The sequence below is a fragment of the Paroedura picta genome, chromosome 5 (assembly GCF_049243985.1).
Source record: "Paroedura picta isolate Pp20150507F chromosome 5, Ppicta_v3.0, whole genome shotgun sequence".
Lineage (NCBI taxonomy): Eukaryota > Metazoa > Chordata > Lepidosauria > Squamata > Gekkonidae > Paroedura > Paroedura picta.
This window is the reverse complement of record NC_135373.1, coordinates 52,284,289-52,306,471: the sequence shown is the minus strand read 5'-3', so window position 1 is coordinate 52,306,471 and position 22,183 is coordinate 52,284,289. Positions and strand designations below refer to the sequence as shown.

At 42.8% G+C, this 22,183-nt stretch overlaps 2 protein-coding genes across 8 annotated transcripts in view; one reads left to right on the top strand and one right to left on the bottom strand.

Annotated features, from left to right (window-relative positions):
- The window catches only part of CDC123 (cell division cycle 123), a 30,750-nt gene extending 27,761 nt beyond the window's left edge, over window positions 1-2,989 (bottom strand). For 2 of the 5 annotated variants that reach the window (XM_077337944.1, XM_077337949.1), the window contains exons 1-2: window positions 2,501-2,675; window positions 561-686 (exon numbers count right to left, since the gene is read on the bottom strand). In XM_077337944.1, coding sequence (XP_077194059.1) covers window positions 561-634 — 74 coding nt within the window. In that variant the 5' untranslated portion in view covers window positions 635-686; window positions 2,501-2,675. Of the gene's footprint in view, window positions 1-560; window positions 687-1,739; window positions 1,764-1,890; window positions 1,950-2,500; window positions 2,681-2,846 lie in introns of those variants that run through there. The other 3 variants (XM_077337945.1, XM_077337946.1, XM_077337947.1) reach the window with 3 other exon arrangements.
- Window positions 2,962-22,183, top strand: part of NUDT5 (nudix hydrolase 5) — a 119,769-nt gene continuing 100,547 nt past the window's right edge. The window contains exons 1-7 of one of the 3 annotated variants that reach the window (XM_077337952.1): window positions 2,962-3,149; window positions 11,083-11,187; window positions 14,883-14,950; window positions 17,123-17,175; window positions 18,535-18,642; window positions 19,734-19,829; window positions 21,918-22,019. In XM_077337952.1, coding sequence (XP_077194067.1) covers window positions 11,125-11,187; window positions 14,883-14,950; window positions 17,123-17,175; window positions 18,535-18,642; window positions 19,734-19,829; window positions 21,918-22,019 — 490 coding nt within the window. In that variant the 5' untranslated portion in view covers window positions 2,962-3,149; window positions 11,083-11,124. Of the gene's footprint in view, window positions 3,150-11,082; window positions 11,188-13,857; window positions 13,894-14,882; window positions 14,951-17,122; window positions 17,176-18,534; window positions 18,643-19,733; window positions 19,830-21,917; window positions 22,020-22,183 lie in introns of those variants that run through there. The other 2 variants (XM_077337950.1, XM_077337951.1) reach the window with 2 other exon arrangements.

Sequence of the window (22,183 nt, the reverse complement as noted above, 5' to 3'; positions counted from 1 at the left end):
TTAAAACCTCCTTTTGTTCTAAGGATGATAATAAATATGACAACACAAAAAAGAACATAAAAGAAGCCAAGTTTGATCAGGCCAATGGCCTATTCAGTCCAACACTCTGTCACACACTGGCCAAACCCTGGGTGCCATCAGGAGGTCCACCAGCCCTCCATGCACCAAAGAATAAAGAGCACCACAACCCAGAAAAACTGTTCCATCTGTACTTTGTGGCTAATAGCCACTGATGGACTTCTGCTCCATATGTTTACTCAGTCCCCTCTTGAAGCTGACTACGACTGTAGCCACCACTACTTCTTGTGGCATCTGCTAAAGTCGTCTGTTTATTCCCCTGTTCCAAACACTTTGTCACTGGAACAGAGCCTGCTATGTACATATGCATGTGTGTATGTCTTCTACCAATGTATTAATATAAATATCACTCTGAGCTATACCCACAAATACCATGTCTTGAATGTCCGCAAAGTGACTGGGAGAACAAGAAAGTGGAATACTTCCTAGCTTCCAAACACATTGCTTAAGAAAAACCCCATTTGCCAGGGATTCTCTCTCACCTGCGGATAGTCTGACTCTTGAAATGTGGGTACCAGAAGGAGAACTGACAGTTCAACACTTGCTCTTTCTTCATCCTTCCTCTCCTTTTACAATGCCTTTGAAGTGCGCAAGATTGGAGGCCAGATCTGAAAAAGAAAAATTTGGAGGGGGGAAACCAGCTCAGTGATTCCTAACAGTAGTGATGGTAGACACACTTTTAATTTAGGCCCCAAATATTATTCTGTGATCTCCACCTACTGTCAAACAACTGGAAGTTGCATTACTGCATTTGACTCTGACTATCAAGAACCCTCCCAATTAACCCGAACCAGAAATTTTCTTCTCCCACTGCATTATGTTGCATTTTTGCTATTACACACAAAATGTTACCAAACTGGCTAAAAGGAGGAGCTGAATATTTCTATCATACTTCCATGTAATCCACCTTCAGTCCCAATGAGAAAAAATGATATATAACTGAAAATAGATAAAATCTATCAGAGCTTTTTAGGGAAACATTTTGCTGATTCTAAGATTTTATTTCAGGCCCTCTTTTGTGCAGCTTAATGGGTGTCTTGATTTTAAACAGAGCCTACTTGTTCAGTGAATCCGCACTGCACATTTATTTCATGCAGGGAGGAAGAAAAAAATAAACCTTTTGAATGATACATTTTAAAACATTTTTAATTTCTGTTTTTAATCTGTTAGCTGCCTTTGTGGTCCAAATGAAGGCAGAAGGGCAGGGGACAAATTTTGTCAACAAATAAAATTAAGAAAATAGACAGCGCGGTCTAGAGGCCCTTGAACATGGAAAGCAAATAGCAATATAAATATAAATACACACACACTTATATTACATATATTACTTACATAAATTTCAAATCTAATCAAGAACAAGGCAGAGATCATTTGCTGATTCTTCCAAGCTCATTAACATTTGCAGTAGCTAAGAAATTCCCAAGTTTAGAGTTCTTAAGGAATCCCAATACTGAAATCTGTGATTTGATTTTACCTACAAGCCACATTGAGCTTTTTTGGTAAATGGCTGGAAAATATTTCAAATAAAATTGTATAAGAGCATTAGCAACAAAATAGGCAAAAGAAGAAAAATGCTTTTTGAACAGTGCCCATACACAAGATGAACAGCAAATTTAATTACTGTACTTTTAACATCACATAATTACAAGCAGGGAACCCACCCTAACTTGCAGGGGGCATTTTCTCTTCCCTTGCTGCTTCCTGGAAAGCTCCTGTAGCCTTTCCCCTTTTCCTGCTCCCTTCTCGTCTTCCCCCCAAGCTTTTATATGCCTTTGCCTTCAGCAATATTTACGGGCTTTATTGATACTCCACCTTTCTCCACAACAGAAACCTGGGATAGCTTACACCCTTCTTCTCTCCTCCATTTCCTCCTGAAAAGTATATGAGGGTGTGTGTGACTGGCCCAAGCATGCTTCCAATGCAGAAGGGGATTATAACACCCTCCCACATCCTCACCTAAACTTCTAGCCAGGACACTTTCTCCACTTTTCTACTTTCACTGGGTGACTGCAAGCAGCTGGGCGTAGGTGAGTCATGCATGTCATATGGCTGCAAGTCATCTGTAATGGTTGCTGGCCCTGGTAAGTCCCCCCTCAAATACAAAAACAGACTTGATGCCTCCCCCTTCCCCCACACACTTGTCTAGCAATGAACACTAGGGACATTTGTTTCTTAAAGCTACAGGGTGGCATGCTTTTTATCATTTGGGGGGATTTTAACCCACCCTGGGTTGTCTTTTTTTAAGATTTCAGATTCTTCTGCAAACCTACGGCATTTATGAGGTTTGTTGAAAGACCTGTCTTGTCCATTCACCAGTCCATTCTCTGTATTTAAGTAGCCACAGCTTTGGACGTGTGGAGAATGTCATATACTGACTAATGATTTACATCCTTTCTCATACATCGCGCACAAGTATACAGACCTTCTGCTGTTTAATTGCCCATCTCGCTGTAGCTCGTCAGTACCTGTTCCTGGCTGTACGATGGAAAACCAATCAGATGTGAGGTGGGGCTTCCAGCCTTATTCTGATAGGGTTATGAACTAACAGAGGTATTGCTGGGCCAATCAAAAACAGCTCAGCCGACATCCGGCCATTCTCAGGATTCAAGAGAGATAACTGAAGCCTGTAGTCAATGGCCGATATGACGGGCATTTCGCTAGCCCAATCAAATACAGAAACTGGCACTGGGCGAATGGGAGGGGAAAAGCAAGAGTGGTTGGACGCAGCGAACAGTCAGGAAACATAATTGACAAGCAGAACTACCAACCAGAACCCCGGAAATATGGACGTTCCCCTCTAGACAAAGTCAAAAATAAATTCAACTGGCGGCTTCCCCGACACAGGCGATGTGGAGGAGGGGTTTTCTCAAGCGGCAGCCCCTCAATGCGCATGTGCCGCCCAAGCGGTTCTCCCGTGGGGGAATAGTCAATCGACGGTGCTCCCAATTAGCTTCCGGCAGGAGAGAGGGCGTCTGCGCGCCGCGTCCCGCGTCCCGCGTTCCTGTCTCGCCTTGCGCCGCCTCCAGCCAATCAGCGGCGCTCGTTCCCCGAGTGGCTCGGCAAGGCTTGAGGTGAGCTCCTGGAGGCTGGTGGCCGCGCCGAGGGAAGTGTGGCGGCTCCAGGTCTCGCGGGGCTAGTAGCGCGAGAGCCTTGGCGTTGGGTGAGGGGGGTCCCGTTCCGTTCCGTTCTCAGGGCGCGAGCGGGGTCCGAAGGCGGGTGCCCCTGATTCAGTGGGCTCGACGGATCTGTGGAGCAAAAGCCAACGGGTGGGCGAGCCCCTTAAAAAGCAACCACGTTTAGACGAGCATGATCTTTGTCGTGCTGAGAATTCCTGGTGGGCTGTGGGGTTCTAGCTGATCGCCAGCCTAAAGCGGCGATTTCCCCTGGAGAAAATGAAAACGGTCGCCTCGAGAGGTGGACTCTGGCATCGCGCACACCCCCGCTGAACTCAGGCCCTCTCCAAACGCTGCCTTCTCTAGGATCCACCGTGGGAAAAAAAAAAACAGGAATTTCTCCAACCACCGGTGGCCACTTCAGGCTTTCTTGTGTCCTTTTCTTCAGAGACGACGGATATACTATTATTCTCCGTTTTACAGAGAATTGGAGAAAGGGATGAGCTGAGCAGAGAGACGCCTAGAATAATAACTCAGACGAAATTCATTATATGGAAACGTGAACTACTTGGGTTGTTTCTCCCATCATCCTTTTCATCCCCAGTTATTTAATTTTCTGTAAAAATGAGGTAAACAATATGTCGAAGCGAGCTCTGTCTCATGTAAGTTCATAATGGAATAAATGATAGATTCAAATGAGTAGCCGTGTTGATCTGAAGTAGCACAATAAAATCAGAGTCCAGGAGCACCTTTAAGACCAACAAAGATTTATTCAAGGCGTGAGCTTTCGGGTGCAAGCACTCTTCGTCAGACTAAGAACTGACCATCATAACAGGAATATATAACCAAAAGTTAATCTTGTTACATTAGTAAACTGTCATAGCATCCAAACACAGCCACATGATAACTCTCTGCCAAACCAGAATAAATGATGTTAGTCTTTAAATTGTCTCTACTTAGTTTTGTTATAATGGATTAGTAGGGGCTCATGGGAAATGTAGTCCATGGACATCTGGAGACCTACAATATGATCACCTCTGGATTAGTGCATTGTCAAGGCTGATTTGGTTCAGAAGACTCTCCGGTAACACATACTATTAAAGCAAAAGAAAGCTTTATAGAAGACATTTAAGAGTGTTACGTATAGTTCCAGTAACAGTTCAAATGCACAGAAAACAAAACCTATCTGGCAACATAACAGGTCAGTGAACAACAAAAGAGGAAACAAAATAAACCAACCTGTTACGCAAGATAGGAACCTAAAAGGTGGAGCAGCAGAAGAATATATCAAAATGCAAATAGTTATAATTCATGTGCACACATAAAATTTTAAAACATCAACATTAGTCATGTACAATCGCACAAATCCAAAACACATGAATAAATTACAAAAAAAATCAAATGTGTTTCAACCACTCTTAGGGTCTTCAATGTTCTAATATTTAAATACATGTGATGTAATAATGTGGACTCTAAGGTTGTAAAAAATATAAATGAAGAGGCCACACTTATAAAATGTGTCCGAATATCTCTCTTGGAGCCTCCCAATTAAAATCTTCAAAGCCACCCTTATTGAAGCCCTCTCTCAGCCTGTGTGAACAGTGAATATAAAATAAAGCTATACAAGCTAAGCACAATTACAAGCACTGTTTTCAGACTGAATTATTGCCAAGCATCAAACATGTTTTAAAGTCCAAGATCTTTATTGGCCTGATTCTAGGTGATCAATCAAATGTATAGCAAATTATACTGGTCAGATACTGGTCAGATACGTTGCAAACCAGGTGACTCAACCAATCAGGTGATTTTTCCAATTAGACCAGACAAGATGGGTCTATTTAAACAAGCACCTTTGATCACCTATGGGTTTGGGCGCCAATGAGATGGACTGTATTGGCCTAGATGCCTGCGGCCTTGAAACAGCCAGGCCTAACCTTCTGACTGGCATCTAGGGTGCATTCCATCTCATCTAGCTCTTTGAAGGTACAAGCAGCTTGAACTTTGTTCTCAGAGGAGAAAAAGCTTTAATGATTCTGTAGGCCTCAATATGAACTGTTGTTTTAATTCTGACAAGATTATGAAAAGGCTGGCCACTGCCAATGTTCACACACCATCTGCTGTTGCCATAGAAAGTTCCAAATGCTGCCCAAATACTGAGTTTTTGCAGCGTATGATAATTATGGATGACTCTGTGTGGTTTGGGTGTTTATTCAAAAGGTCAGCCTTTGCCTATTAAGTATAATGGTTAATGTTTTGTGTTTCCTTGGAGAGAAGAATTAAAGTGACAGAAACACGAATCTGGGTTCCTATTGGGAGAGCTAAGATGCTAACACTTCTTGGAATTAGTACATTTTTTGACATGCAGAAATTCAGTAGGTAAATTTTGTGGAGAGTTTTGTTGGAATAGTGGAAAAACTTCAGTTGTTCCTGCGAATTAGGCTGCTGATAGACCATGGGGCAGATCCAGCAAACAAGACATTTTTGTGATTGTTGTACACCAACCCTTCCCAGAGTGTTTGCCATGCACCAGTTATAATTATTTGCACATAAGTAGAGTGATGAAAAACTCTGGTAATCCCTCATGACTTCACCTACTGTGTAATAGTATAATTGCTTGTTTTTCAGTCAAGAACAATACAGCAGGATGGATGTATACCCTTCCGTGTAACTCCTTAAGGACTATCCAAAGTTGTTTGCTTATATGCCATCCTTGAAGGTACTAGAAAACAGTATCTTTCCTGTAGAGTCCTTCTTACAGCTGCTTTGTCCACCAAGCCTTCTTTCAGGCTGCTATTTCTCAGTATACAGAAATGTTATCAGGCATAAATCACATCCATTCACATGGGGTTATTTTATTAATTTTAGTTACTAGCTTCAAAGCCTGTTCCTAAGAACAGGCCTTGAAAGGGCCCTGGCCCTTGACCAGGCAGCTTAAGGTGGCTTTAGGCTGCAGCTCACAGCCAGATCAAGTGGGGCGGGCGGGGGCTGGGCAGCTCCTTAGCAGGCTGGGATAGAGCTCCTTAGCAGTCCTTAATGAGCAATCAGCAGGCCGGGAGGCTCAGCCTGGCAGGCCAAGAGGCCCTCGTTAAGAGGCCCTCCACCACAATCCTTTGCCCAGGGCCTCTCCCCTTACCTACTGCTGGCTCCAGGCACTGAGGTGTCTGAGAGCAAAGAGGCTAGAATCCAGGGATGAAGGGCAGGAGCTACAGGGGCAGGGCCAATCAGGGCAAAGCTGGCTGCACCTTGATTGGCCCTATTCTAACATGGACAGCCAGACACGTCCCACCCCCTAGGCTGTTTCATAAATATATAGAGGAACAACAATGGATAAGGATTTACTTCGTCTATACACTACCTTTTTCCCCAATGGGGACTCAAAGTGCCTTACATTGTTTTGTCTTCCATTTATTAAACAACCATGTGAGGTAGGTTAGGATGAGAGTGTATGTGACTGGCCCAAGTTATCCCAGATCCTAGTCTAACACTCTGACCACTACACCCTATTAGTTTTGCATTATCTTGTAGATGATCTCAGAAGATTATTTTATACCCCACTTTTCACTACCCAAAGGGGTCTCAAAGCAGCTTACAATTGCTTTCCCTTCCTCCCCCCACAACGGGCACCCTGCGTGGTATGTGGGGATGACAGCTCTGAGAGGACCAAGGTCACCCAGCTGGCTCCATGTAGAGGGAGTGGGGGATCAAATCTGATTTTCCAAATTAGAGTCTACTGCTCATAACTATACCACACTGACAAACACAAATAATGTGAAATAGCGTGATTGGCTCCAGGAGTCCTGGAAGTGGTATTTTTCTAAGGGTGCTAAGATACTTTCAATGGTGAACCCTGCTCATTTAAAGTGAAAAGACAGGCATCTGAATGAGAAGCCATGGGTTCCAGCCACGAAGTCCCTCTCTCCTTCCCCAGTACTTATTTTTAGTTGATTTTCATCAATTGCCATAATATTGGAGTAGTGATGGTTAACTGGAGAATCTACAAATCTGGGGTGGTTACCAGTGAAACATTCAGAGCTTTTAGGACTTTAGACAGCGTTTTTCTTCAGTTGCAGTGGCTTTTGACAGCATATGGAGGAAAGTTATTCTATATTGCTCAGCTTGGCCTTGAGGATAAAATCCCAGATTTCTTCCCCAGGCTTTTCAGAGAAATGAAATCTAGCCAAACTTTCAGGAGTTGACAGACAGCCATTGGACATGAATTAATCAATGAGTGTATGCCTGAGATCTGTGTATCACATGCACAGGTCATGAATATAGCAAGGTAAACAAAGTTGCCCTGCCCTCCCTGTTTTGATGTCCTAATTTTTTCCTTGCAGCTTTGGTAAGCATTCAGTGATGATGTGGCCGGCTGGTGATAATGCTTTAAAGGTTGAATGGGCCGTTTGGAATTTCATGATGCCTGTTTATTTTCCTCTGCCCCCCCCAAAGCATTTTTGAACAGGAAGCCCACTGTCTTTCACTGCTAGAAAAGAACAAACATTAAAAGGTGTGCTGATTCTTTAGCAAGGATCTCCTTTGGCAGATTCCCTGTGACTGCCTCATGTTTCACAAGGCAAGCTGGGATGCTCCTGTGGGAGTGGATCCTTTGGCGGGGATTCCCACTGCTTGAAACCAAGTCCCCCTGAGTGCAGATATTCTCCATCTGTTCCTTGGGAGAAGATCTAGTTGAGACCTAACTTGTTTTCAAGCAGCAGCCTGAAGCTCTTCTAACCAGTAGATCTACGTATTAAAAATAAAATGTTCACAAGCATACTTTAGTACAGAACAAGACTCAGCAAGGAATCTAATAGAAGTGGGTAAAATGCAAATCCTCTGTCCCTCTCTCTGCTTGGTGAGGGCATCCTGTCTGAAACTTTAGGGTGCTGCTACTTGTTATGCTGCATTAATTGGACAAAGAAGGTGGCTGGTATGAAACCAAAAGGAGCTGGGTCTCCTACTCATTTTGGAGAGAGTTAAGTGTATTGTAGAAATTTGCCATCTCAAGATCACGTAAATCAGTGGTTCTCAACCCTCCTAATGCCGTGACCCTTTAATACAGTTCCTCATGCTGTGGTGACCCCCAACCATAAAATTATGCAGGTGTTCTTTCACAGAAATTAAGCCAAAACTGACCAATGGCATGAAGATCCATTGTTCATGATTGTATATAAATTGTTTTTCTTCTGGGGTTTCTCAGTTCAGTTCTGCCTCTTGTCCCACCATGCCGATCTCACTCTGTTCCGCTGCTCCACACAGACAAATGCTCTATCTTGATATACTCTGCAAGGCTGTAGTGTGGATGGCTCCCCCCCCCCCCCCTGCCGGCCAAGCTGCTTGCCCTGTTGCTTGCCCTGTGAAAGGGTCATTCGACCCCCAAAGGGGTCCCGGCCCCCAGGTTGAGAACCACTGATGTAAATGAATATTTCACCCAAGAGTCATTGTTAAATGAGTATCCAAATAGTGCAAAAGGTGCTGTCATACCAGCTAAACTATGGACATATGTAAAATTAAGTTGAATATTGGTGGTATTTAAATAAATAAATAAATGCAGCTGCATTTGCATAAGCAAGTGTTTGCCATCTATCCAGCCATTGGATTTTGAGTGTTTGTTTCAAGTTAACGTGTGGCGCTGTACTTTGTCCTAGGTCAGTGCCCTGCAGGAGAATGTGCCAGGGGCCTTCTGTTCTTGGCATTTAGGCCTCTGACAAGCTTTGCTTGCTGCTTTTGATTTGTTTTCCAATCACTATTAATGCTGCATCGAGCTTCTGACATTTTTGTTGCTGTAGCGATATCATGTTATTGTCAATTATTGAACTGCAATGTGTGAAAGCAGCACATCTTAAATAAGTAATCCAGAAACGTTACAATGTTTAGATACTTTAAAATTGTTCAATAAACCTTCTAAGGAGACTTTCCATAAAGATCAACCTTGCATTACTCAGATTAGTAGAAATACAAGGTTGTTCCACCTCTTTACTATCCCCTTGGTAGAAGCATCTCATCTTATTTATTTATTTATTTATTTATCTATCTATCTATCTATCATACTTATATGATAAAATATTATGTGAAATATTCTTTGTTGAGAGGTTAACATCTTTAATTGTATGCAATGATTTAACGACTTATGAAAGAGGGAAAAGTAATATTTGAGAATGGAAAAGTAGTTTCTTTGTAGCTGGTACCTTCATGTCACAACAGGCATTAATGTGTTTTGTTTACCTTTATAAACTGCCTTTCTCGCCAGTGAGGACCGAAAGTGACTTACTTCATTCTCATTTCCATTTTATTCTCAGAGCAACCCTGTGAGATGGATCAGGCTGAGGGTGTGTCAGTGACCCAGTGTCACTCTGCAAACCTCCATAGTTGAGTCGGGATTTGAAGCTGGAGTCTCCCAGCTCCTAGTCCTAGTCTATGTAAACAGTCTTGAGAGAAGAGGATGTTACCTAACTGGCCCACACATTTGTGTCCCCCAAGTTTGGAATATCCCCCTTGCATTTCAAGAGCGTGCATATGCATATTGGGATAAAATTAAATTAGGGACCATGGCCTGTGTGTACCAAGATACAGAATTTGGGAATAGCACCTTATTAGAGGAATACAGAGATTCTAGAAATAAAGCAAACAGAAAACATATTGGTCTAAATGTTTATTTAGAAAACTAGATGAAGAAAAGCAGGAGGCGCTCGGAGAGCTGCAGGCTCATACACACCACAAATCTTAACCCTAGACAACCTAATATTTAAGTGATAAAAGCACACAAAAATGGGGCCAAAGGAAAGAATAGAAACCTGTCTGGAACATTGAGTGGGCCCTGAAGATCTGGGTTGGAGGGAGAGTGAAGAAGGAAGGACGAAGCAGGGCAGAGATCCAGGCAGGATCCTCAGAGACAGTAGTGAGAAAGTTTGGGAGAATGGCTGCTGGTCCTACTGTTACTGCAAAATTTGGAGGGGGATTGTGTGGCTATATTTAAGATCCTGGATGGGATCAATTAGGAGCCCCAAAGTCTGAATCTTACTAGCCAACTTGATTCTAACTGCCAGGCAGGAAAATTATAGGTGAAAAAGTGTCACCGCAAAAGCTGAGGGTGAGTGACTGGAATGAGCCAATCTATGGCTGGTGGACTGTTGATTGTATCCTGGGAAAACAATGGATTTAAGACAGGGATGATTGCAGACTAGATTCTTTTGTGTATGAAGGGTATGTTATAGTTAATCCTTGAGAGATTGCTGCCATTTTTGAGCTGGGGAGGGAGTGATTCAGTCATCTCCCAGGTAGACAAGACCGCTTCCGTTTTGTTATGCTGGAAGTGCTTTCAGGCTGGACTTCTCTGGGAGTCCCCTCTCAATTTTATTGAAATATGAAGGTTTGCTTATGGATGGATGTCTATATGCTTTTATGTCAAAGGTGCATGTCTCTTATAAAATAGTACCTTAGATGGATGTATTTTAGAAGTACTTGTGTTAAAAAAATTATTCCACTCAGGTGGAAAGAAATCTTTTAATTAATTGGATGTAGGAAATAAGAAAATGTTGAACAATGGCCTCATAAACTAAGTTATTATCTGTTCAGCCTCGCACTGTAAATGTTGTGATCCTCGTTCTGCATTTGGACCTGGATTATCTTCTGATCTCATTTGCGTTCAGTGCACCTTCCTATTGATCAAACATTCTATTGTGGTGAAGGCAGAATATTGTCTGAAGGCAACATCTGGTGAGATACAACTGGCCAAAGTTCATCCAGTGTCCAGTTAACCAGTATACTATGTGCTGGAAGTTGAGGATGCACTTTGAGTTAACATTTGTTGCAGAGGTGATTTATTCATTTAGCATTAAAAAAAAGGATGAATGGTCTGATGACCCTGAAGGCAAATATTGACTGTGGTTCGTAATAGGGCGGACTTTGTGCTGGAGGCAACAGACCAACATCCCTGAAAATGGAAAAAGAAGCATCCACTGAGGCTCCGAAATCCACCCAGGAATCCATTCTTAAAGAGGAGGTAGGCCCTGAGGGATTTTCTGTTTTTAGTTTTCGGCACATTATTTGGTGCGCTGTTGGATTGTAACATAAAATATATTTTTATTCTTACAAAAACAATATTTCCTACTTGTGTGAATATCAAAATAATTTCCATGCATTAACGGGACCCCTTTTAATTTAACCAGAGATCTTGCAGGTCTTACGCTTTGTCAGGATAAGAGCCATAATATTATGGGAGTGTGGGTTATTTAAAATTTTTAAGAAGCAGAAAGAGATTGTGACACTTGTTGGAACTAAGGAAAAGTCTGAGCTAAAGAGGTTCTGTTAAAGGGACATTCAGCAGCCTGCTCCTCCTTGGTCATGATCAGATACCATTGAGGGCTGCTGTGTACCACTGAAATTGGGGGAAGGAACACACTCTTACACATGACCAGAATGGTAACCAGTATCTTCATCTCTGAAGGTGTTTCAGGTATGTTAGAAGAGTCCTGGAAGCCAGTAGTCATACTTAAATTAACTCTGAAAGGTCTGATCGCAGCCTGTGTTCTGGTGTCCCACTACTACATCAAACAGCTCATGCTTGACATTTCTGTTTATCTTCAGAAGATGTTGTGATGTGGATCAAGATGGGACTTTCCCTCCTCTGTGGGAGTTTCCTGCTCTGTGGAGGAATTTTTTTTAATCATTTGTGTATCTCTTGACTCTCATTCTCAGCTCTTTTAATGGTGCTCTTTGTATTTTCTATCATGAAAAATATGGATTGTCCACGTGAAGGAACGGACTTGTGGGCCGTTCTCAGGAGGTTGGAAAATCCTGTGGTGGTCCCAAGTCTCTGTGTGTGGAGGGAGGTATCAGAACCAAAATGGGAAGTAATCAGTGCCAGCAGCAACAGTTGAGAATATCTGCTGATAGATGAACTGCATATTTAGCACTCTAAGCCTATGTTGTCATTTAGAGGTTCTGCCTAGTTTCCATGCCTACCACTTCGTTATCTTAACTAGTGCAAGGATGATCTCCTGCAGCTTTGCAATTTTGAGCCATTGGGGTGCAAGGACAGCAAGCTTAGCCTCTGTCCCTCCCCATCATCACACTTCAGATAGCAAGACCAAATAGGTGTGATGTCATTACAGAGATAAGCCGTAGAACATTAAAAATATAAGGTTTACTAAGCAAAAGATGATGACAGTACAAATAGTCTGTACAAGCATCAGACTAGACAATGGTGCAAAGGAAAGATGAATACACAGAATCTTCTTACCCTGTGCTCCGTATGTATCCTAAACAATGTTTAACTACAATAGGATAGTACACGAAGTTACAGCTTTACCTTTGTTTTCAGACTTGGACCTTCTTCCATTGTCCCTGGTTATGTGGACATGCTGGAATCTAAGTAAAGACTTAGTCATTCATAAGATTTTAAGAAGAATCTGGCTGGAGCAGACCAGAAATCGTCTAATTCAGTATTCTGTCTCACACAGTGACCAACCAGTTACTCTTCAAAGCCAGCAACAGTGTATAGAGGCACAGGCAGGCCTTTCTGAGGTTGTCTCCTGGCATTGATTTACTGCCTCTAAATGTGCAGGTTCCTTTTAGTCACCATGGCTAATAGCTGCTGGTAGGCCTGTAGACATTTTCCAGACTGCAGCCACTTTCTGTGTTTTCATCAGTATTGTGGCAGGCCCAATGATGACGCTGTCAGTGCAATCATTATAAACTGATATGTTGTCTGCATTTTTCCCCATCAGAGTTCTGTCTGATCATATTCACATTGTGAATTGGTTTTGTACTCCCTCCTCTCTTTTTTTGTGTGTTTTTGCTGAAGTGCTGCTATCCTTCAGCAGCCTCAAGGGCTGACATTCCCTTCCTACAACAGCACACCTGAGAGTCATACATATCTCATCCCTGTAGAAAATGAATAATTGTTGACTCTGTCTTTATTTTGGCTAGCTGTAAGCTATCAAGTACTCTGTGCTTGGGACTTCATGGCTCATCTCCCAACCCTCTCCGTTCTGTCAGATACAAGTTTGTAGCTTGGGGTTCCAATGGTTGAATTATTGGAGCAAATTCTAAGGTGGAGGGCATTTCTGTAGAGCCTACCTTGTGTTCTTGTAAGCTATCACTCTCCCATTGATGCTACTCATCCTTTGGTGACTGAAGCAATCTGCTGTGACTCCCTTGAGTGTCTCAATGCTACAGGGGAGTCGTAATCAATATCTTTTGTGTAATGTTTCAGATAATTGCCCAATTATTAACTACTGCTTGGGTGTTGCCTGATGCAGCATCTTTTCAAAATTGTCCCCGTGATTTCTTCCAGCATTTGCTCATAAATATTCACCTTATGAGTCAGGAAAATGAAGCTTTCCCCTCCTTCTTCCAGTCCCCTCCCCCTTTTGGTGGTTAAACAATTAAATGAAAACAAGTGAAACTGAACCCAGAATTTCTCAAGCCCATCTGTTGAATTGGGTACACATCCCATCTGATTACCTAAATACAATTTCCTTATCATATTGCTGGTACAATTATTGGGATGTATCTTCCAGTATAGTAGAATCCGTTACTGAAGTCTTCAGCAAAACTTTTCATGCTTTCTCCTCTACATTTCTGCTGTTCCATCTGCTGTATTATTTTCTCTTCTCTTTTCCTTTCTCTCTCTATAGCTGATGTTTCTCCTCCTCCTAACATCATGAATGCTTGAGGCGGCTGAATGTTCTCCTTCCATTCTGGGGTCAGGTTTGCTTGGACAATCAGTTCTTAATCAAACCTTGAAGTTTGGCTTTCAGTTCTCTCCTGCTGTTTTGTTCTTTGCTATTTGATCTGCATGTTTTCATGGATTAATCGACTAATTTGTGAACTGCCCCACATGCAACCAGCTGGGTGACCTTGGACTTGTCACAGCACTGATAAAACTGTAAGGGAAGGCAACTGTAAGCCGCTTTGAGCCTCCTTCGGGTAGGGAAAAGTGGCATATAAGAGCCAACTCTTCTTCTTCTTCTTCTTCTTCTTCTTCTTCTTCTTCTTTCTTCTTCTTCTTTCTTCTTCTTCTTCTTCTTCTTCTTCTTCTTCTTCTTCTTCTTCTTCTTCTTCTTCTTCTTCTTCTTCTTCTTCTTCTTCACAGCCTTAGTTTCCCCCTCAGTTTTATCCCTCTCTCCTTTCATGTTCAGAGAAGTATCACCACCAAGAACAAAACTTTGCATGAAGTTCAGTGGACTGCAGCAGAAGGGGGAAAGTCCAGCTCCACAAAGTTCATTGACTTTTGGCTACATGTACTCACTAATAGGCAAAAGTCTAGCTCTGTCAATGAAAACTGTTCAGGCATAGTGCCCCAGTACTAATGATCTACATTTTCTTTCTTAGTGTTGTAGCTTTAAAAAAGAAAGATAAATGCTCTCATACGTTCTTAAAAGATTCTTAAGAAGGGTATATGACTTCTTCCCAAGGATGAGTAAACAAAATGTTTTCAATAAACTTAAATATGACTTTCAGCATTCATGGTGGGCCCTTTTGAACTCATTTCATGTTGCGGAAATTATAAAACCCTATCACTTTTGCAACGAGAAAGCAATTCTTTCTTCATCTACAGGTAAAGTCCAAAGAGAAATTGTTGCTTTTGACTTCAGTTTTTCATACAGGGTACAGTACTGCTAGCAGAAGCGTTACCATTGGTTGTTCAAAATCATTAAGTTAATTTTCATTCATTTAATTCTCTATTTTTAGACTATTACACAGAGAAAGTGGGTGAAACTTGAACAAACAACATATGTAGATCCCACAGGTAAAACAAGGTAAGACTTTCTTCTTTGCCATTCCATACCCTCGTATCTCTTTCCTAAAGCATTGGTTTTCATACTATGCTCTGGGAAACTCTGCTGTGTAAGAACATAAGAGGAGTCCTGCTGGATAAGACCAGTGGACCCTCTACTCCAGCATCTTATTTAATGTTGTGCGCTTTGGCTGCCCAAGCAGCCATTCCAGCCTGAAGCAGCCAGCGCCATTGCACCAGGGGGGGGGGCAGTGCTGATGCCGGTGCACCAGTCAGCGCTGGCATGCAGACTGGTGCTGTGGCACCAGTACCACCCCTCCCCCCCGTGTTGTGGTGCTGGCTGCTTCGGGCTGGAACAGCTGCTTCGGTGGTCAAAGCGCACAGCCCTAATTCATGTTTCACACAGTGGCCAACCAGCTCCTCTGGAGAGCCAAGCACAGAGAATCTCTCTTTGTCAACTCTCTCTTCCCCCTAAGCTTAATTTTATAAATCTCTGTCACTTACTTCCCTTCATTAAGAGAAGTGTCCAGTTATTCCTATTCTTTACTTCTAGTCATTTAGCTAGTTTTTAATCCATAGGAGAACATGTCCTCCTATTCCATCATTACTAAGTTTACTCAGGAGTCTATGTTGAGGTACAATGTCAGAAGGACTTTGAAAGTCCAAGTATGTAATGTCTATCAGGTCATCGTTGTCTACATGCTTATTAATTTTCTCAAAGAACTCCCAAAGTTTACTGAGGCAGGAATTCCCCTTGCAGAAGCCATGCTGATATTCTCTCAGCAGATTTTGTTCTTCTATATGCCTATTAGTTCTGTCAATCTTTGATTACATTATTACATTTAGATTTTAAAGTCTTTGGGGCAAGGATGTGCATTTTAGTTTGTTAACTCTAAAGTTTTCCCATACTTTTCACTCATATCCTCAGCCACAAAACTGGCTAGGTGAATTTAGGCCTCTCGGTCTTGTACTACTCAGTCACATTGAGGAAAGAATATGTAAATGGGGAGGGGGTGCACTGGGGGAAAGCACCCCACTGTACTGAGCTTCTAGGAGGAAGGCTGAGATAAACATGTATTACAATAAATATCTTTAACAGTGCAAGCAAGGATCCTAATTGCCTCTGGCTGTTACACTTACATTTACAGTGCAGCTGCCTGTTTAAGTTGTGTTGGAAGATGACAAGAAACAGGATAATAAATTATGCAAAGTAAAATACACTGTTCAAATTTGTTTGCTTTGCATAATTCATGCAAGTTGCAGAATTCATCTTTTTGTTGTAGCAAGATTTGAATTGGCTTGGTGTAAAATTTTAAAATTTGGTGTAAAATTTAAAATTTTAGATAGAAGGGGAAGAAATAGAAGGGGAAGAAATGGAGATAGTGACAGATTTTATTTTCCTGGGCTCCAAGATCACTGCAGATGGGGACTGCAGCAAAGAAATTAAAAGACGCTTGCTCCTGGGGAGGAAAGCTATGGCAAATCTAGACAGCATCCTAAAAAGCAGAGACATCACCCTGCCAACAAAAGTGCGTTTAGTCAAGGCTATGGTCTTCCCAGTTGCAATGTATGGCTGCGAAAGTTGGACCATAAGGAAGGCCGAGCGTCAAAGAATTGAGGCTTTTGAACTCTGGTGCTGGAGAAGACTCTTGCGAGTCCCTTGGACTGCAAGGCGAACAAACCAGTCAGTCCTAGAGGAGATCAGCCCTGACTGCTCTTTAGAAGGCCAGATCCTGAAGATGAAACTCAAATATTTTGGCCACCTCATGAGAAGGAAGGACTCCCTGGAGAAGAGCCTAATGCTGGGAGCGATCGAGGGCAAAAGAAGAAGGGGACGACAGAGAATGAGGTGGCTGGATGGAGTCACTGAAGCAGTAGGTGCAAACTTAAATGGACTCTGGGGAATGGTAGAGGACAGGAAGGCCTGGAGGATCATTGTCCATGGGGTCGCGATGGGTCGGACACGACTTCGCACATAACAACAACAAAATTTTAGTGATTTTTAGCATGTTAAACTCTTGCTTGATTCCTTGAAATTTGCATTGTGAAGTAGAAAATTCTCCAGAACACCACAAGTTCTGAATTTAAAATGACCTTAGCATATGGCAATGAAAGATCTCTTGATGCAAAAAAATGTTTAATAAATAACTCATTTGTAAAATTAACACCTCCTTTTATCTTCTGATTTTAACAGAGTATGGGAATCTGTAAAGCGCACAACCAGAAGAGAAGGGGTTTCAGCTGATGGTAAGCAAGTCCCTACATCAGTGCAAGTCTGATACACATGCAAAAACTTCATCAATCAAAATACTTCTAATGTGTATGTGAACTTTTTCCAAACATTCATTGAACCACAGATAATCACTGTAACATATATACACAGATTTTCTGTGTGTGTATATGTATATGTATATGTATATGTATATGTATATGTATATGTATATATAAAATTTGTATCTATTATCATTTTTTGTTACTATACTGTTCCTAACAGTGAGTAGAAGTGAATGACACCAAACCCCCTCCTGGAGTAAAAGGAACAAACTTACTCCTTTATTGAAGGGGGCATGGATAGGCAGATGCAATGCAAGTGAACACGGCTTAGCACACACAGATACTTGTGGCTGGAGTACCAGAGCCACATGAAAAACAAACTCCGTCCCCCACTCTTCAAGACAGGGTTTTCAAGTAGTGTTTGGGGAGCAGGTTTTCAAGCACTCTGCAAAGAGAAGCACAGTCATTGGCAGACAAGGGTGTAAACTGCACGGAGCTTTTATTCCAGCCCCAGATCGATTCAGTCCCTGCCCTCTACACAGAATGTGATTTCCATTTGGATTTGGGGCGATTTAAAATTTCCTTCTGCAGCAAGAAGGATTGATCCAGAGTGACCCTACCTTTATTGTGCGATATCTGAGACTCCTTTTAAGCCAGAATATCCATTGGGAAAGAAAGCTCCGTGGTAGAGAACTTCTGATAGGCTACACCTGGTCATGTGACACGCTTGCCTTAAAGGAGAAGCCCCTAATTTCTCTCAATTTCTGTCGGTCCTGGATTTTTCCTCCCTCTTCTGCTTTTTCGATCCTCTCCCCCTCCCCTCCAAGAAAAGAAAGAGGCTCCCTGCCTGGCTTCCCCCCCCCCTTCAAGAAAAGAAAGAGACTTGCCTCCCCCCCCTTCTGAGCCTTCCTAACCACGTGCAGAACACTTTCCTGTTTCAATGGGGGGGGGGGAGAGGAAGATCCGAGTTCAAAGCGATCTGAATTCAACAGGATTGACAATGGAATAAAGAAAATAAGTGCAGACTCTGCCCAGATTACTGGACAGGAACCTAGTCTGCAATGACAGATCTTTCCCAGTGAGGAGGATTTGCAGGGGTGGGCTTGGGGGTTCATATCCTCAAATTAATGCAGAGCAATATGCCAAGCTGGCTCCCTGTGTAAAATGAGCATGTACCCTAGAAAATACTGCTGAATACTCTGGGGTTCCAAAACAATGTTCTTAACTCATAGAGTGAAAAAAACTTATTGAATACATAGCTAGAGGCATTTCCAATCTCTTTTAGTGCATTTTGTGAATGTGTTTTTGTGTCTGTCTTCCCTACATTGACAGGGGTCGCAATTATTCCCGTGTTGCAAAGAACTCTCCACTATGACTGTATGGTGCTAGTGAAACAATTTAGGCCTCCCATGGGTGCCTACTGCTTGGAATTCCCAGCAGGTGAGTGGCCACTCTGCTTTTGTTTTTTGTATGCTAATTTTAATGCGAGACCAGGGCTGTTTTCCTTGGCAGAACTTGTACCCAGAAATAGACCCATAGTCTTTCAATTCAGTCCCTCAGGAGAAACTCAGCTCTGAGGGCTTCTGCAAATTATTTCTTGGCAGAGATATGCCTGAAAGTATATGAATAGTAGTAGGACACTTTTGTTGTCTATCTTTCTCTCTCTTTCAGCAAGGAATACGCATATGTCTCTCAACGCCTGCATGTGCTTGCATCATTGTTCCTTTAGAACAGAGTTCCGAGCTTCAATGTGCTGCATTGTAAACAAATTAGCAGTGTGTTGGATGAATAGAAATGGCACCTGCCCAGTCCCACCAGGGCTTATGGAGCTGGCTGCTTGCTACTTTCATATTTTCTTTCAAACCGTGAGAATGGGGAAGACAGCAGAGCTTCAGAAAAGCATAGAGTGGGACTTTTGCTGTGTTTATTATTAAGGGCCTGTGTCAGATTTGCTTTGCAGGATTTCTTAAACCTGATTTCCACTTTTCACTCTAAATGACATCCTGGCTGTGGGTAGGGTTGCCTGCCTCAGGTGGGACTCTAGGATCTCCCAGAATTACAGCAGACTACAGAGATCCATTCCTATGGTGCACTTCGGAGGATAGAATCTGTGGTATTATATTCTGCCATCCGTCCCCACAACTGCACCCCCCTCAAGATCTATACCCAGGAAGGTCCATATGCCAGGAACCTCAGAGGAGATCTACTGAAGCTCTTTCTTTCTGTATGGGAAAGCCCTGCAAGCTTTCAGACCTTTCCAAACCAAGAATGAGAAACTTGCATTTTTAATGTGATGAGACCAACTCTTGTGATTTTCAAGACTGTTGTGTAGAGATTAGTTCTATAATCTGTGTACCAGTTAACCCAAACTGTGCTGCAAAAATGTGCCTCATCCTTGCGGGGGAACCTGTCTTTATATGTATCCAGTCAGAGCACACACCGTGCATCCAAGAACCTCCTAGTCCCACTGATCTCGCCAAAACTCAACATCCTTTCAGCACAGCTGATTGTAGTTCTGAATTGCATTGCAGGTCTCATTGACGAAAATGAAAGTCCAGAGAGTGCTGCTTTGCGTGAATTGGAGGAAGAAACAGGATATAAAGGGGACATCCTCGAGTGCTCTCCAGGTGCAATTGTGGTTAGAGTGTCAGGCTAAGATCTGCGAGACCCTGGTTGGAATTCCCATTCTACCATGGAAACTTAGTGGGAAGCAGCCTAGGGGTGGCCAAACTGTGGCTCTCTAGTGGGTTAATTGTAGTCCATGGACATCTAGAGAGCCAGGATTTGGCCACCCCTGTATATACAGTCTAAGCCTAATCTACCTTATGGGGTTGATGTGTGGATATAATGCAGGAAAGAACATTGAAGCTGATTTAGGTCCCCATTGTCGAGGAAGGCAGGAATATAAATGAAGTAAATGAATACCACTGTTCAAAAAGTGAGGAAAATAATAGCATTTGTGCAGCAAGATAAAGGGTACTGGGAGAAGGTGAAGACTGTTTTAATAATAAACCTTATGGTTCAGTTGTAGGCCTTTTAAAATGCTATGTGCCGCCCTGAGTCCCGCTTTGCTGGAGTGGGTGGGATATAAATACGATTATTAATAATAATAATAAAAGAGATCAAATTGAGCTGGAGAAGTCAGGAGAGGCCATTCATAAAGCCTTGTTTTCAAGCTTCTTCAGCTCTGAACCCATGTTCCTCAACCTTAAGGAGTGTATCTGAAGATGCTGGTGTCATCCCTCCCCCCAAATTGCATTGGGTGGGAAACTAAAATTAGTATGTAGAGCAGAGGGACCCCAACATGCTGATCAGGGGGCACTGTGGCACTCTCAGACATTTATGCTGGTGCTCTCCCTAGAAAGTATGTGCCCAGCAAGGCTTCTGACCACCTCCTGCTGCAGAACCCACCACTCTGTATCTGTATTCCAAAGAACCCATAGGATCATAAAGGTCAGGGACACAGAGTGACACTGACAGACTTTTATTATATTTTTCTCTCCATTGTCTCAGGTTCCTGCTCTGTTTCTTTCCTGTCAAAGAGAAATGCTTACCACAGAGTTGTTATTTTTTTCTTCTTGGTAGCTTGTGGGATGCTCAGTAAAACTAAAATTAAAAAAAATTTCATGGCTGACTTTGGGTCTTGTTTCACTCCATCCCCAGACTAGTAAAGTATATTTAAGATGGTAAAAATGTAACTTAAAATAAATTGATGTTTGAGTATTCAAAGCATTTCAGAATTTGCAGATATAAATTCCCATGGAAAAAGGGCACGCACAAGAAATAAATGGCCATTGTTATAATAAATACATGCTAGAATTAAGACACTCTGCAGAAAATAATGTTCTCTGTTTGAATGATACTAACATCTCTGCCAACAGTACGGGGGGAGGAATCCTAGGCATGGATGTTTTGGGGTGGTCACACAGCCCTGGCCCCTGTACAACTGGGCATAGTGGTTGCTGCAGCTCCCATACAGGGAGGGGGTTCAACAGGGGTTGCTGTCCAGTAGGAGCCTTTGGATTGTGCCCCAAACCACAGTCACGCTGTTAGTTGCAGTCCAGTTACTTCATCATCTAACTTTCTGGATTCCAGCTATTTCTGGATCTTGAGAATCTGGTGACTGGCACTGACATGTTACCCTGTGGCACGCTGAGTTGCAGCAGAGTTTAGAATCTGGTTCCTCAAACCAGTAGATTCTGATTCAAATTCTGTAATTAGCCTTGTACATTTTGTTTGCTGGGGTAAAACTTTTGTCTCCGGGCCTCCGGTTCTTGTTTTTCGAGTTGATTAAGCCAGTGGTCCCCAACCCCTGGGCTGGGGACCGGTACCTGTCCGTGGATCAGTTGGTACCGGGCCACGGCTCGTCCTCATCCTCCTCCTCAGCTGCTGCCTTGGGAGCTGCCCTGCCACTCTGCTGCTAGCTCACCTTTGGTGCTCTCCAGTGGCCGCCATGGCTGGGGCTCCCTCTCGGTGTAGCACTGCACAGCTGCTGCTGAGAGCACCCCCCCAGTGGGTGGCGGGAAGTCAGGGGTGCCGGCAAGAAAGCAAGCGAAGCAGGGGCTCAGGCGGCGGGGGCGATGTCCCTCGGCAAAAGACTACCCCCCCCTCGCCAGCGTCAGCAAAATTGTCAAGTGTTGACCGGTCCCCGGTGATAAAAAGGTTGGGGACCACTGGATTAAGCCATTGTGCTTTATTTTTTCATTTATTTTTAGCACTGTGTTTGGACCCAGGCTTGACAAACTGTGCATCACACATTGCAACTGTCACCATCAATGGGGACAGTCCTGCCAATCTGAAGCCCAAACAAAAGCCTGGTGAGTCCATTCTCTTTGATAGTTTTTCTTTCTTTTTAGTGTCACAATAATGGTTTCAGTGTCAAGAGACCTGCATCTCATTCTCCTTGGATTAAATGAAATTGTGCAGCGTTTAGTATATGGTTCCAGGAACCAAATATACCTCCTAATAATATGTTTCAGTC